This window comes from Balearica regulorum, chromosome 1 (assembly GCF_011004875.1).
Source record: "Balearica regulorum gibbericeps isolate bBalReg1 chromosome 1, bBalReg1.pri, whole genome shotgun sequence".
NCBI classification, from domain to species: Eukaryota; Metazoa; Chordata; class Aves; order Gruiformes; family Gruidae; genus Balearica; species Balearica regulorum.
The window spans coordinates 122,818,521-122,834,221 of NC_046184.1; the positions used below are offsets into that span (position 1 = coordinate 122,818,521).

The window sequence follows — 15,701 nt, forward strand, 5'->3', positions numbered from 1 at the left end:
ATAAATAAATAAAGAGCAGGAGAGAGAAATATCAATACATTTCATGAATCTGAGGAAATCTAGGTGTGAGACATCTAAGTTCTGCAGTAAGACCTGCAAGTAAGTACAGTACAAATATGATTGCAGCTTTTCTTTCTGTTCAACTTCCAGTTTTAGTTGGAGAGAGAAATTTTTAAGGTTATAAAGTAAACAAATTTTTGACAGCCATCTTAGAAACTATTAAATGAATGCCAGTGGCTTAGAGGCTCTTTCTTTGCCCCCTACATGAATTTAAATTTAGAATTTGAAGATTATTTTTATAATTGCATATATGAGAGGGAAGAGATTTTTTTTGTTGTTGTTCTTAGAAGGGAGATAATAAACATGGGGGAACATGATAAAGTAGTGAATAATACAGAGAAGGTACATCAGGAACTGTGGGAATGCCTTCAGAAATAAACTTTATTTACAGCTTTTTAATCTACCCCCCTCAAGGTTACCCACCCTGTCCCTTGTACACTGCAAGGGAATTGGGTGTAGCCTGATGGAGAAATGAGAACTTGCTGATGGGATTGCTGTTGTGTATTGGCTGTCTAGCCATCCAGCATATGACAGAGGTATTACATGAAAAAAATAACTATAATGGAAGAAGGCACAAGTATCATTTAGAGAAGCATCGGAGATGCAACTTCCAATCATGTCCTTTCCAGTGAAATTTTTGTGGAAATGCTAAGGTAAAAGGATATTTCAGTAAATTTTCTGATTCCAGGCAGAATCACACTGGTGCTATGAAATTTTAATCATTTTTTTTAAAATCTACTTTAAATTTTTTTTTTTTTTTAAATCATCAGGTGTGTTTGACTCTAGGGCTTCATTGTAGCCCATAATACCTGGAGGTCAGATGAAAAATGTGACTCTTGTCACATTTGTCAATCCAAACAGGAGTTTGGATTCTGCCCTAGTACAGAAATTTAAATTTCTCTCTTAAAAAAAAAAAATCCAAATCAGTTGTTCTCTTAATATAAGAAAGCTGTTAATGCAAGGAGGTAAGGTTATAATGAACCTGTTTAATCAAATGATGCAATTTAAGAAGTTTAGCAGGTACAGATATCTCAAACAGGAAAGAAATAAGTTGAAACTGAAGATGAAATAATTATTGTGATTATTACATCTGAGTAAGATCCTTGTGAATGCAGAGCACTGCGCGATGGAGAAACGATTTTCATGGCTTGAACTTGCATTATAAAATTCCGGGGGAGGCAGTCTCTCGCCAATATCTCCAAATGGCTGCGGTTGGCTACCGGGTTGCTATGGTAACGGATGAAGGCTTGCCTGGTTAAACATCATCTAAGCACAATGGTATTTTCAGTCTGGGGCTTCAAATAAGACCTATCATCTTGGCTTCTTTGTCGTCTGCATTAATTATCTGCCTATTGATTCTCTGAGCAGAACTGCAGGTGAGGCTGCTTAACCGTATGTTTTCCACTCTACATGTGGCTCTCTGTTGCCCCTTGAAGAAAGCTGAACAGCGGTGGAAACTGGACCCAATTACTGTCCTCTGCAAAGTGGTGGCAAAAGTGGTCGAGCCCTTATATTGCAATTCAGGTCTGATTCTGTTGAAATGCTCCTGGAGGAGGGGAAGGTGCCGCTGGGTGACAAAACATTGTGCACGAAATGGGAGTAGCAAGAGCATCAGTCACATTTTTGGATGGACTTTACATTTGAATGTGGTGGTTTGCCTCACTTGTGAGCAACAGGGACAGTATTAAAGATCTGCCTTTTGTCAGTGCTGTGTGAGGGAGGTAAGCCAGAGGTAGTGCTGAAATGTGTGAAACTTGTGAAGGGTTAAACTTCTCAAGAGGAAATCTTACATCATGTATGATAATTTTTTTCCAGGCTTTGCTTCACAGGCTTCGTGCATGCTCTGTTTGTGGCAATTGGTGTATTAAGCACAGAGAGGCCACTCTGACTCTTGCCCAGAAAAGAGGTTGTGGTTTGTAGAAGTTTCCTGCAGCAATTCTTAGTTTCTGAAAAGCAGACCTCAACTGCGTGCCCCACTATTCATGTGCTAGTATTCATTTCCATTTTAATATGTTTTTGTTGCTGTTCCTGACACCTTATCTATCCTTGTATCACTTTGGCTCAGAGCTTTCCCTCTGCAACATCCAGTCCTCTCCCTGTTATTATAGTAACAGTCCAAGAGCCCATTTGGGATCTTGGGTCCAGCTCCAAGGAACAGGTGCGGGGCGATGTGGCAGTACCCTGATTCCAAATGTGTGAGATACCAAAAATAGCAAAATTCCTGCCTGTCAATATTGCACTGTAATGTGGTATCTGTGACAGCAGTCTTGCCTTAATCCTGTACCGTGCATGCCACAAGGTCCTATCTGGTCCTTCACTGTGCCATCTGACACTCCTGAACTTCTGCCTTCACTTCTGTCACCTTTTTCCCCCAGTTACATTATTGGCATCTCTTAGTGATGAGGGAGAGGAGCTAGAGGTAGGCTGTGTTCCCTGCCTTTGTCAGCAGTTATCTGTGTAATTTCTCCAGCAAAACTTTGGACCAGAAGAGAACTGTCATGTAGTTGAGGGAAGGGGGTAAACCACCAGTCCTTGGAAAGGAGTAAATGGTGCTTATTTTGGCAACCTTGTAGGCTGCAAGTTTCACTATAGAGTCCAGCCCCAATGAGGCATTCCTGCCCCTACAGAGATCTGATCTGCTGGAGAATGGGCATGGGGCAGTGATACATTAATAACCCTGATCCTCCTCTCAACACTGGCTTGGTTTTTTGTATTTGCATCAGGAAAGAGTTAACTGCTATCCATCTCTAACAGGTACATCTCTAAATGTATGGAGGGAGAAAAAAAAAAAAAAGCGCACCTGCCCCAAAATAAACAGTAGGGAGTAAATAGTAACTAGGTGAAATAGGGTGTATGAAAGGTGCATAAGGAAACAAGGAGGTGGTAACTCGGCTGACCACTGAGAATTGGCTGTGTTTCAGTTGAGTCTAGAGAGCTATCCTTTCACAAGCTCCTCTGTCTATTCAGCTCTTGGGAATAAACTGCCTTTGTTGCCAGCTGGACTGAAATGTTTATTCATTAGATTTTAATAAGGAAAGTCAAATCTCATATTCCTTAATCAGTGTTGGTAACTGAATATTATTAATTGATTAGTCAATACCTGTTAGCATGATAAGCCAACAGAAACCTGCAATGACAACAGACTTCAGATTATATATTCATTCTGTAAATTATTAATCGCTACTATTGATCCTCTCCCAACTGATGAAATATTTGTCTCTTATGAACAGCAGCTTTTTTTTTCTTTAACTGGCAAGCTATATTTATTTAGGAGTTCTGTTGCCTATTTTTTCTTCAGGAGCCAATCATTTTTTGCAAGTTGTTTGAAGGGGTGGTCTGTGTTTGTGTACCATGACTGTTTTCTGTATTTTGTTCTTGCTTGGTATCCTCAAATATTTGTGAGTGTAGTCAAGGCCACTGATCCAGTCAGATGTTTTTGCAATATAATTTCCTCAGTCAGGAAGTATGGAAAGACCTTTATCAGCATCATTACTGATTTTCTCACTAACACTTATGTGAAAACTCAAGATAAATAAACCCATGAAGCTAGAAATAAAAGCAGGACAGTATGATCTTTTAATGGAAACATCTGCTGCTTTTCTTCAAAAAATGTCAAAACCTTTCTATAGATAGGTCTACACCATTGTCTCTTTTTTACAGTTGGGGAAACAAAGACCTTAAGTGATTTAAACAGCACAGTGCAGCAGGTTCACTGCAGTGCAGGGAATAGGACCTGGTTCTCCTACTTCCAAGCCACTAGCTGTTGATCAGGGTGTTCTGTAGCACCTTTAGTACCTCTCATTAATATTCTTTCTGTATCCAGGGCTGCTATATTTTCTTCATTATCATTTCATTCAGTCCTGCCATGCTAGCTTTGGCCATCTGTTTTTCCTGCCAGCACTTTTGCCATTTCTTCCATGGCCGCCTTATGCTTGGAACAATCTCTTTGGATGACTCCTTCTCAAAAACTACATGTACTAGGACACAGAGAGGAAACTGATTGCCTTCTGATGGTGAGAAGGCAGAGGGCCAGAAAGGATAGCTAAATTTTGATGTATGAGTGTGGCTTCCAGCCTGGCCTGTGCTGAACTTTCTTCAACACATCCTGTCGGTTCATAAGGATGACGTAACCCTCTGCAATATATCTCTGGTCGTCCTACTAGAAATTTACTCTCATGTGGCCAAAGAAAGAACCTCATTTTATACAAATCTCTGTGTGCTGAAGTAAAAGGTATAGATGATCTTAAGAAGTTGAGAGGTTGCGGGCTGTATTCCCTCCATGTTATACACCCTTTCTAATTCCCTTCATTTCCATAGTGGCTTGACATACTTGCTGCAGGGCCTAACGCTAATATTTTCCTCTGCAATTATGAGGATTTATGGCATCAAAACTGAAATGAGATGTTCCCTCCTGTATTCCCATTGTTCTCTCTCTTCATGTCTCGGCTTCAAGAATTACAAGATGGAAATGAAAGTGTATGAAGAAAATGGATGAGGAATGAAACATATTTTATTTTTTTTTGTACACTTACCCATATTTTTTCTTCTTGCTGCCGCACACAAGCACACATTCTGTCTCTTCTGAGTCAGACCATGTGTTCTTCAGGAGCAAAAACCTGTGACCTGACTGTGTGGGAACTTTTCTTTAAAATATTTAGAGCTGGAAAGCAGACACTTACAACAAGCTTCAGGAAAACTTTTGAAATTTAGGACAGTCCTAATAAAACTTTGCTTCTTCCATTGTTTTTGTTGGGGTTATAAAAGATGACAGGCTGATGTTAGAAAACAGAAAGCTGTCCTCCCCAAGTTCTCTGCCTTGCTGGATGACTATCATAACAAGTGCTGGCTTATGCATCAGAAGAGCCGAGCATGTGGTGCAAAAGGTGCTCAGCACAATTAAAATTTAACCACACTGGTTTTTTTTCAATTCCATTTCATGATTATTGGGGGTTTTTTAATTCCACCTCGCCCCCCTGGCAGTGTTTGAATGAAAAATTCAGGATTTGGATGGATAGTTATGTGAGTGTTTACATGTCAAGTCACAAAAGCCATGGAGTGGATATAAAGAAGTGTTCTTTAATTGTTCTTGTTATCTTTTAGGTCTCTCGGCAGCCAAACTGCTGACTGAGTCAGGCTTGAACGTGGTGTTGCTGGAAGCCAATGACAGAGTTGGTGGAAGAACTTACACCATAAGGGTAATTACCTCCAAACCCGTTTATACTACATATACATGCATATAGTATATACTCTACATATGTATAATTATACACATGTATGATGTATGTGTATATATTTGTATAGTATACATATACTATATGAATAGTGTACGTAAAAGTATTTATCTTTCCTGCTAGAGGACCTTCTTGAGGGAAACTTTCTAGAGCACTAGCAGGTGGGAAATTTCCTGATGTTGTACTAGCAAGAGTAGGGAAGGTCTGGCATGATGGTGAGGACAGAATATTTCCATGTGATCTGCAGGTTCTGGAGTCATCAATCCTTTCCTCTGGGAAGGAGAACATGATTAGCTAAGTTTCAAAATCATTTCCCAGGAAGAGACACTGGACAACTCTCTATGAAAAACCACCTGTAAGGCCAACCATGCCATGAAGAGCCTTAAGCTGAACAGTAACAAGCCCTGTGAGGAGTGTTGTAGGCTAGAGGAGTGGCAGGGTTGGCTGGGAACTAGATTCAACACATCTCCCTTCACTCCTTTACCTTCTGCCTGACCTTGACCTGGGAGACCCTCTCCCACTCTGCTCATTAGAAAATCTTACCTCTGTTACTTTCTAGTACAGACTGTTTTGAACTAGTCATTGGCGAGATGCCTGACTGAGCAAGAAACACACGGATGTCTCTGACTCTGTCCTTCTCTTGTGTTTATTAAGGCTGTAATGTAACAACAGGTCAACTAAGCTGGTTATGAAATCTTTATCTGAGATTCTCCGTAATTGCCACACCAGAACTCTACCAAAGAACTGGAATTTTCCATGGGGAGAGGAATCTTGGCCAAAATGTTCTGAAGTATTTCACTTAAAGAATTCCTCTGGATTGTGCTTTTAACTTGTGTATTATTTACAAAGGACTTACTTTTTTTAATCTTTTTTTTCCCCTTTTGTGTATTTTGTGTGGTAAACTAGAATAAACAAGTTAAATATGTGGACCTTGGAGGAGCTTATGTGGGGCCAACACAAAATCGTCTCCTGCGATTATCTAAAGAGTTAGGAATAGAGACGTATAAAGTGAATGAAGTTGAGCACCTAATACACCATGTCAAGGTAAGATGCTGTCAAGCATGCTGCTGTAGACAGGCAAGTTGTAGTGATCTCCTTTCTCATTGTTTTCCAGCCATGCTACAGTGGAGTATACCTGTTTAAGTATGCATCATCTGAGTTTCTTGGAGAAAAATAAGTGTGTTGGTAATGAAGAAATCATACCAATTATTATATGCATGCACATGTAGTTGTGTACCCTGTAGACACATCCTTTTAGCTGATGCCTTGGTTCAGGTCTGAGCTCTTAGTTAAAAGCTCTCAAAAAGCTTCATTGTTTATGAACAGTACAATTGTGACTCTTCTGTACAGGTCACTGTACACTGCCCAAGGTGTCTGAATGGACCTTTCAGAAGTCCTAGAATTATCTTCAAGCAGGCTGAAAGTTTCCCAGGATGGGCTTCCTAAACCAGTGATAATTATCCTGACTGGAAGAAATGTGAGACAATGTCTGGTTTTGCTGATGGGGAAGCTAACATGCAGAGTAGGAAAAGGCATTATAATAGTAATTGCAGAAGGCTCTGGGAGTCAAACATTCTTGTGGAGGCAGATCTAAACGATCTGTTCACAATCTGAAACAGGACAGCTATGGCAAAGCTGTTAAAAAGCCCACGTATTCTCAATATTTGTACTATGCTTTCTCCAAAAGAGCATCCTTTCTCCTTTCCTGATATAGAGCAGTGTTGCACTCCCACAGAAGGGAAACTTTCTATGTTGATCCTGAGGAAATTAACATTGAGTTTCATTATATGCTTGTGAAAAGCTATTGTGCAATGACTGGCAAAATATTTATCAGATAGTAGTTATAGTGTTTGATCAAAGGTTAAAGAAAACATTGACAGATTTTAAAACAGCACTAGAGAAAAGATGTTTTGCCATGTTTTCCAATATTTTTCCCACTCAATTGTTATAAAAAAGAAGTGTGTTCTCAAAGTGCTTTGCTATGATGACTGTCCACAATTACTTCTTCTGTGGTAGAACTGATGGGTACATCCACGCTGTTCTGTTTTGTGTGCCTCTGGCATCATCTTCAAAGCCAAATTTTCTGCTTGTTCACACTATTTAACCTTCAGAGTCTCCTCAATAACAATAGGAGGTCATGCCATGAGGGGAAGTCTTAATGGTAGAAGACAATTGACATGGCCAGTCAGGATGACCAGCTCTCAGGACAACCTTGCTATCCTAGCATGGGGGCATTCCAAAATTCTGCCAGAAGTCACTGAAGCCAAAGCTGAAGCTGACGTGTGGGCCTGATTTATTGTCGGCAGCTTGCCAAACGTGGCTGCTGGTTTGGTAAGTCAGACCCCATTTCCTTTTAGGATCTCTTGGAACCAGCTTGTGGGGGGATATTGGTATTACTATGCTGGTTGAAATAGCCTTTTGTTTTCCAACAGGCTTTCAGAGTGAGGAAAACAGAGAATGGCACAAAAGTAGAAGTTTGGGCTCTTGCCCAGGACAATCAGTCCTTGCCTTGCCCACAAGTGTCTTATTGCATGAGTTGCCAGAGGTTGCATGTAGCCTTTTACTGTCATCTATGGATAACTTTTAGCCCAGGGCGGTGAGTGCTGGTGTGAGTCAAGGCTCTCAGCTTTCCTCTCTACCCAGCACTGATGGGACTTGCTGGCATTCAGGGACGTATCTCAGGCTGGCAGAGAGAGGCATGCCTTGGCTTTGTATATTGGGCATAGAAAGGGCCTTGAATTGAGACACTAAGGCATTAGGACAAAAGTCCAGGGAATCTATACAGTAGTATGACTTGTATCCGGAAATCCAGAGGTGGGGGAAGACGCTCTGCTCCTGGAGGCATTCAAGCCATCTAAGCCTGGAGGTCCTTGTGACTTTCGTTAAAGCCCGCATCTGTGCAAACAGATCCTGGGGGAGCTGCGAGGAAGGCTGAGGGCCTGGGCTTGCACTCATGTGCCTGTGCCAAGACCTACTAGGAGATCATAGAATCATAGAATAGTTTCAGTTGGAAGGGACCTTAAAAATCATCCAGTTCCAAACCCCTGGCCTTGGGCAGGGACATCCTCCACTAGACCAGGTTGCCCAAAGCCCCATCCAACCTGGTCTTGAACACTTCCAGGGATGGGGCATCCACAACTTCTCTGGGCAACCTGTTCCAGTGCCTCACCGCCCTCACAGTAAAGAATTTCTTTCTAACATCTCATCTAAATCTACCCTCTTTTAGTTTAAAGCCATTACCCCTTGTCCTGTCACTACATGCCCTTGTAAACAGTCCCTCTCCAGCTTTCCTGTAGGCCCCCTTTAGGTACTGGAAGGCTGCTATAAAGTCTTCCCGGAGCCTTCTCTTCTCCAGGCTGAACAGCCCCAGCTGTCTCAGCCTGTCTTCATAGGAGAGGGGCTCCTGCCCTCTGATCATTTTCGTGGCCCTCCTCTGGACTCGCTCCAACAGCTCCATGTCTTTCTTATGTTGGGGCCCTCAGAGCTGGATGCAGTACTCCAGGTGGGGTCTCATGAGAGCGGAGTATCACACTCATGGATGACAGGTTATGTGCTTAACATATGCTGGGGGATGACGGTAATTAGCGAGTGATCTCTCCCTGTCCTTGTCTCGACCCATAAGCTTTTTGTTATACTTTTTCTCCCCTGTCTAGTGAACGAGGGGAGTAATAGAGCAGCTCTGGTGGGCACCTGGCCCCCAGCCAGGGTCAACCCACCACAAGCATCCATGGCAATTTGATGCAGGCAAGTGGCTCGGTCTGAGTGCTGGCAGGCATGTGTGAGATTTGCATGACGCCTTACACAACGTCGTGGAAAAAGCTGCCCTCGAAGGGACCCTTGGAGGTTCCTACTCCACCCTGGGCTTGAAGCAGTGTCTTCCTCATAGTTACGCTAGGTGTCTTGGGGCCATTCCCAGTCAAGTGTTGAAAGTGTCCAAGGAGAGAGATGCCACCTGCTGTCTGAGGTGCTCCCAAGGCATGCTAAGAGCCTGCAGGTTGGATTCAGTTTGTAGGCTCAAGCTCCCAATGTGGCTGCATGTAGGAGAGCTCCTGAAGAGAGGAAGGAGAGAAGCGTGCGCCAGGATTCCCTGGTAGCCAAGCAGGAAGTAGAAAGAGAAGATATTTGAGAGTCAGTAGCTCCTCCTTTGAATCTCCTAATTTCACTCATTTAAAATCTTTTATTTCCTCTTTGCTTCTGTGTTTATACAACTGTGGAAAAGTATTATCATAGCTGAAGAATAACTTGCAGTTAAAGAATTGGAAGATGAACAGCATATAGTAAACATATGCATTGTTTTGTGGTGAAATCGATGTAAGAATCTTCAGCCTTTTGCATTTCACGTAACTGTAATACATTCCTTAAAGATCTTTTACTTTCAGCCATGTGGCTTGCCCATGTGTTCCCTGAAAATGGTCAGTGTTCTGATGTGCTCCCTGAAATTTAAGTACTACTCTCAAGTCATAGCTTGCAAATCAGATTCTAAAACATGCAAAGGTCTGTTACCCTTGCATGTATTTGAATTCACTTGCTGACCCACACTTTGTGACTGCAGCCAAATCTAATTAAATTCTGGACCACAACTTTCCCTCTGAACCCAGAGAGGCAATGAAACCTAAAGGTTTTAATTCTTCTCTTGCTACACAATCAGGCATCACAGTGCATCTTGTAAAATCAGCTGCTGTTTTTACATATACCCAAAGGCAAAATCAAGCCTTTCATAGTTAATTAAATTCATTTTAGGGGGTTTTTAATACAAGTAATATATGCAGCTTCTTTGTACTACAAAATGAAAAGAATGCATTTTGTTGATCTCTGGGTGGGTCTTTGCTAATTAGGCTTTACCAACTTGATTAGGTTGTGTGGTTTTTTTCCCTTTAGTCTTTTTTTTAATGTCAGGTTCTATTGTGAGATTATTTTTGGTCTCACTTATATTGTGTGTGTTATATCTACACAGAAACTTGAAATTGTATTTCTTGCCCTACTTTTTTTTTTTTTTCCTCCACTTGTTAAGCAGCGTTTTTCATGGTCTTTGAAAGGAAAAGAACATACTAATCTCCTTTGTGTAAATACTGGTTCATCAGCCTTAGTGAGAAAATTAGTGTATCTCTGCAAGTAGTAATTGGCAGGCAAATTGCTGCCAGAACACCATTGCTTTTCAATAGCATAACTGAACATAGGGTCATAAATCCAGATTTAAGAAGCAAAAGCAGAAGTATCTGAGAAGTCATCGTCTCCTAACTGTGTTCCCATTGGACTGGTAAGCAGATGTAAAACCCTTCTTAAAATAACTTTTCCTTAGCTGTCCAAGAGAAGATTCAGGCTCTACCTTAGGTAGGTAGATTTGCAGCTTCTGACTGGTGGTGTTTATTTTCCTCACCAAAATGACAGCTTTTGGCTTGGAAAAACAAACCAAAGTATATATAGTCCAGGTAATTTTTACCTTTGCCATGTAACAGCCCCTGGAAAGAAGTGTTGAAATATGAAGACATGTCAATTATTGTGAGGGTTTAGTTATCAACATATTTTCTTCATTAATTCAATTTGTGTTTCATTTTTGTGCAGTCCCAATAGCCATGCATACTTCTTGCATTTTAAAATGCCAATTTATCAAATGTTATTAGATGTAACACAGGTTCCTTTGCTAAGTAAGATAACTGTGGAAATGGTTTACTCTGCTACTCTAAATCTCTGTAAATAAACATTTCTTTGTATGACTGGTTTGCCAAATTGATCTTTTTAGAACTTGATTCCTTCATATACAGTCAGGATGATCTACCCTTTGTCTTGCTGTGGTGCCAGCTGAACACCCTCTGATTCCATTTTCGCTGATGGAGAGCTTGCATGGAAACCTGGCAACGTAGGCTGGCAACAAGACTCCTCTTACTGGCTACATTAGACCAACAAAGCTTGTTTCTCAAAATCTAGTTGTTAGCCTGTGGTAGATCCCCCCACTGCCATTGATGATCATTGTCATTTTTTTCCAGATGTTTTTTCCACCAGAACTTTCTGTGGGATAATGCCCCAGATTATAGCATCACTGCTAGAAAGTGGTAGTAACATTTATTCCTTTTAATCTCTGTGTTGTCTCAGTGCAGAGTGCGGATAGTGCTAACAGCTGGCTTAGGTACCTGGCTATTTTGACAGTGTATTGCACCTGAAGTATTCCTCCTGCAGTGGTAAATGAGATAAATCCTGCTAGTTGTTTCCTTAGCACCAAAAGGCAGGCTTGGCATTGCGCACATCCAGGGTGGTCTTTCAGGTTAAAATGGTGGGTGAAATGTGAAGCATCCTCTCCCGACTCACTGGACTTTTAAAAAGTGAGTTGCTGATTATTTCATTACCTCAGTTAAGTTCCCTGTAAAAGAATGGAGTTTTCTCATACCCATTCATCTGCCAGCAGCACTGGCTAGAGTTGTCCAAATGCATGGCATGCCGTGTTCAAGTTTAGCACAACTTTCATGCAAGTAGAGTCATAGAATCATAGAATCATTTAAGTTGGAAAGGATGTTTAAGATCATAGAGTCCAACCATTAGCCTAGCATTGCCAAGGCCAGCACTAAACCATGTCCCTAAGCACCACATCTACATGTCTTTTAAATACCTCCAGGGATGGTGACTCAACCACTTCCCTGGGCAGCCTCTTCCAGTGCTTGACAACTCTTTCGGTGAAGAAATTTTTCTTAACATCCAATCTAAACCTCCCCTGGCACAACTTAAGGCTGATTTCCTCCTGTTCTGTCACTTGTTACTTGGGAGAAGAGACCAACACCCACCTGGCTACAGCCTCCTTTCAGGTAGTTGTAGAGAGCAATAAGGCCTCCCCTCAGCCTCCTTTTCTCCAGGCTAAACACCCCCAGTTCCCTCAGCTGCTCCTCATCAGACCTGTTCTCTAAATCCTTCATGAGCTTCATCATTACCCATCTTTGGATGTGCTCCAGCACCTCAATGTCCTTGTTGTAGTGAGTGAAACTGAACACAGGACTCGAGGTGCAGCCTCGCCAGTGCCAAGTACAGGGGGACGATCACTTCCCTCCTCCTGCTGGGCACACTGTTTCTAATACAAGCCAGGATGCTGCTGGCTGTCTTGGCCACCTACGCACACTGTCAGCTCATATTTCAGCCGGCTGTCAACCAACACCCCCAGGTCTTTTTCCGCCAGGCAGCTTTCCAGCCACTCTTCCCCAAGCCTGTAGTATTGCATGGGGTTGTTGTGACCCAAGTACAGGACCTGGCACTTGGCCTTCTTGAACCTCTTACGATTGGTCTGTCTTCCTACCCTCAAGCAGATCAACACTCCCACACAATTTGGTATTGTCTGTGAACTGACTGAGGGTGCACTTGATCCCTTTGTCCAGATTATTGCTAAAGGTGTTAAAGAGAACTGGCCCCAGTACTGAGCCCTGGGGAACACCACTTATGAGCAGCCACCAGCTGGATGTAACTCCATTCACCACAACCCTTTGGGCCTGGCCATCCAGCCATTTTTTTTTTTACCCAGTGAAGCATACACTCGTCCAAGCCATGAGCAGCCAGTTTCTCCAGGAGAATGCTGTGGGAAATGATATCAAAGGCTTTACTAAAGTTCAGGTAGACAACATTCACGGCCTTTCCCTCATCCACTCAGTGGGTCACCTTGTCATAGAAGGAGATCAGGTTTGTCAAGCAGGACCTGCCTTTCATAAACCCATGCTGACTGGGCCTGATCCCCTGGTTGTCCTGTACATGCTGCATGATGGCACTCAAGGTGATCTGCTCCAAAACCTTCCCCGGCACCGAGGTCAGACTGACAGGCCTGTAGTTCCCCAGATCCTCCTTCTGGCCCTTCTTGTAGGTGGATGTCACATTGGCTAACCTCCAGTCAGCTGGGACCTCCCCAGGTAAATGATGGGAAGTGGCTTGGTGAGCACTTCCACCAGCTTCCTCAGTACCTTTGGGTGGATCCAATCCGGACCCATGGACTTATGTGTGTCTAAGTGGTGTAGCAGGTTGCTAACCATTTCCCCTTGGATTATGGGAGCTTCATTCTGCTCCCTGTCCCTGTCTTCCAGCTCAGGGGGTTGGGTACCTGGGGAACAGCTGGTCTTACTGTTAAAGACGGAGGCAAAGAAGGCACTAAGTACTTCAGCCTTTTCCTCATCCTTTGTCACTGTATTTCCACCCACATGCAATAAAGGATGGAGATTCTTCTTAGCCCTCCTCTTGTTGCTAATGTTTTTATAGAAACATTTTTAATAATTTTTTATGGCAATCGTCAGATTAAGTTCTAGTTGGGCTTTAGCCCTTCTAATTTTCTCCCTGCATAACCTCATGACATCCTTGTAGTCCCCCTGAGTTGCCTGCCCCTTCTTCCAAAGATCATAAACCCTCCTTTTTTTCGGAGTTCTAGCCAAAGCTCTCTGTTGAGCCAGGACAGTCTTCTTCTCCACTGGCTTGTCTTTCAGCACACGGGGATAGCCTGCTCCTGTGCCTTTCAGATTTCCTTCTTGAAGTATGCCCAGCCTTCCTGGACTCCTCTGCCCTTCAGGACTTCCTCCCAAGGGACTCTGCCAACGAGGCCCCTAAAGAGGCCAACGTCTGCCCTCCAGAAGTCCAAGGTAGCAGTTCTGCTGACCCCCGTCCTTACTTCTCTGAGAATCAAAAACTCTATCATTTCATAATTGCTGTGCCCAAGACAGCCTCCAACCGTCACATTACCCACAAGTCCTTCTCTGCTCACAAACAAGAGGTCCCATGGGGCACCTTCCCTAGTTGTCTCACTCACCAGCTGTGTCAGGAAGTTATCTTCCACATGCTCCAGGAACCTCCTAGATGGTTTCCTCTCTGCTCTATTTCCAGCAGACATCTGGTAAGTTGAAGTCCCCCATGAGAACAAGGTCTAGCAATTGTGAGACTTCTCCCAGCTGCTTGTAGAATATTTTGTCTGCCTCTTCATCCTGGTTGGATGGCCTATAACAGACTCCCATGATGATCTCTGCCTTGTTTGCCTACCTCCTGATTCCTATGCATAAAGACTCAAACTTATCATCACCATCATCAAGCTCTAGACAGTCAAAACACTCCCTAACATACAGGGCTACCCCACTGCCTCTCCTTCCTTGCCTATCTCTTGTGAAGAGTTTTTAGCCATCCACTGCAGCGCTCCAGTTGTGTGAGTCATCCCACTGTGTATCTGAGATTGCCACTATATCATAGTTTTCCTGCTGCACAATGACTTCCAGCTGCTCCTGTTTGTTGCCCATGCTACGTGCATTGGTGTAGATGCACTGCAGTTGGGCTGTTGATCCCATCACCTTTTTGGGGGGAGAAGCCCTAATTCCTACATGACCGTTCTCAGGCACTTCCATGGTTTCTAACACGTGAATAACCTTTGCGTCTTTGCTGTCGCATGGCTCTCCATCCCCTATCTCCATTGAGATGGCAGACCGAAGGACCTTGCTAGCACACCATCTCTGGAACATTGGCATGCCACCCCCAGGCTTATCTCTAATGAGCCTGGTTTTATCCCTTTCCCCTTTCAAATATAGTTTAAAGCTCTTTCAATGAGCCCTGCTCGTTGAAATATCAAATATACAATCGGCATCTCTGAGGAAAATGCTAAGGTGAACCCAGTCCACAGCACATGACCGAAGGTGAGTATTTAGTCTTACACATGCAATACTTTTAACTAGGACCACAAACCTGCACTAATGTTAGTGGGTTACATACTAATCTACAATAGATCTGCAGAAAAAAATTTTACAGCCCTCTTGGGTGTCATTCATTTTCAGCACTATTGTGCTTATTAAAATGCAATTTGCTGTGGTCTTGTTCATGAATAAAAAATGTGATGGTGCTGTTGTATTGGGATTTAATTAGCAGCTGGAAAAGTGACTGCTGTATCTAAAGTTATAGAATTTAGTGGTCTGTCTTCTGTGATATCAGTGATATATGCACTGAAGCTAAGCAATATGATTTATTTAAGCTTTTGACCTGCTTCTCTGCAAATCTAAGGGCAGTATCTCCTGGCATAGTCTGTCGTATATAGTGTAACAGCTTAAATGGATTTTTGAATGACTAGATAAAAGTGCTTTCATTTTTCTTTGTATATCTTAATTAGAGTGCAGTCAGAGAATGAAAAGTCTGTGAGACTCTCAGTTGCCATCAATTTAAGTGAGGCAAAATGGCATCACATCTTTTGGTTTTTATCCCCTTTTTGCTGACACTTTGTAAGCAAGAACGTGGGGAGCTGAGAACAATACATCTGAATCTTTAAGAAGATGGGCATCTGGTGTCTTGAAAAGGAAGCCAAGTAAATTCACCGATGCTTAAATTACTACAGGGCTTTGGTAGTTTCACATGTCATTACTGGAATGCAGATTTATGTTATTTTAACTCTTTACTAGATATGAGGATGCAGGCATTCTTGTCACA

At 42.6% G+C, this 15,701-nt stretch overlaps 1 protein-coding gene across 4 annotated transcripts in view; it reads left to right on the forward strand.

Moving 5' to 3' along the window:
* LOC104635932 (amine oxidase [flavin-containing] B) overlaps nt 1–15,701 on the forward strand; it is a 72,958-nt gene that overhangs the window by 13,513 nt on the left and 43,744 nt on the right. For all 4 annotated transcript variants that reach the window (XM_075773755.1, XM_075773772.1, XM_075773747.1 and 1 more), the window contains exons 2-3: nt 5,161–5,255; nt 6,198–6,335. In XM_075773755.1, the coding sequence (XP_075629870.1) occupies nt 5,161–5,255; nt 6,198–6,335 (233 nt within the window). The remainder of the gene's footprint in view (nt 1–5,160; nt 5,256–6,197; nt 6,336–15,701) is intronic.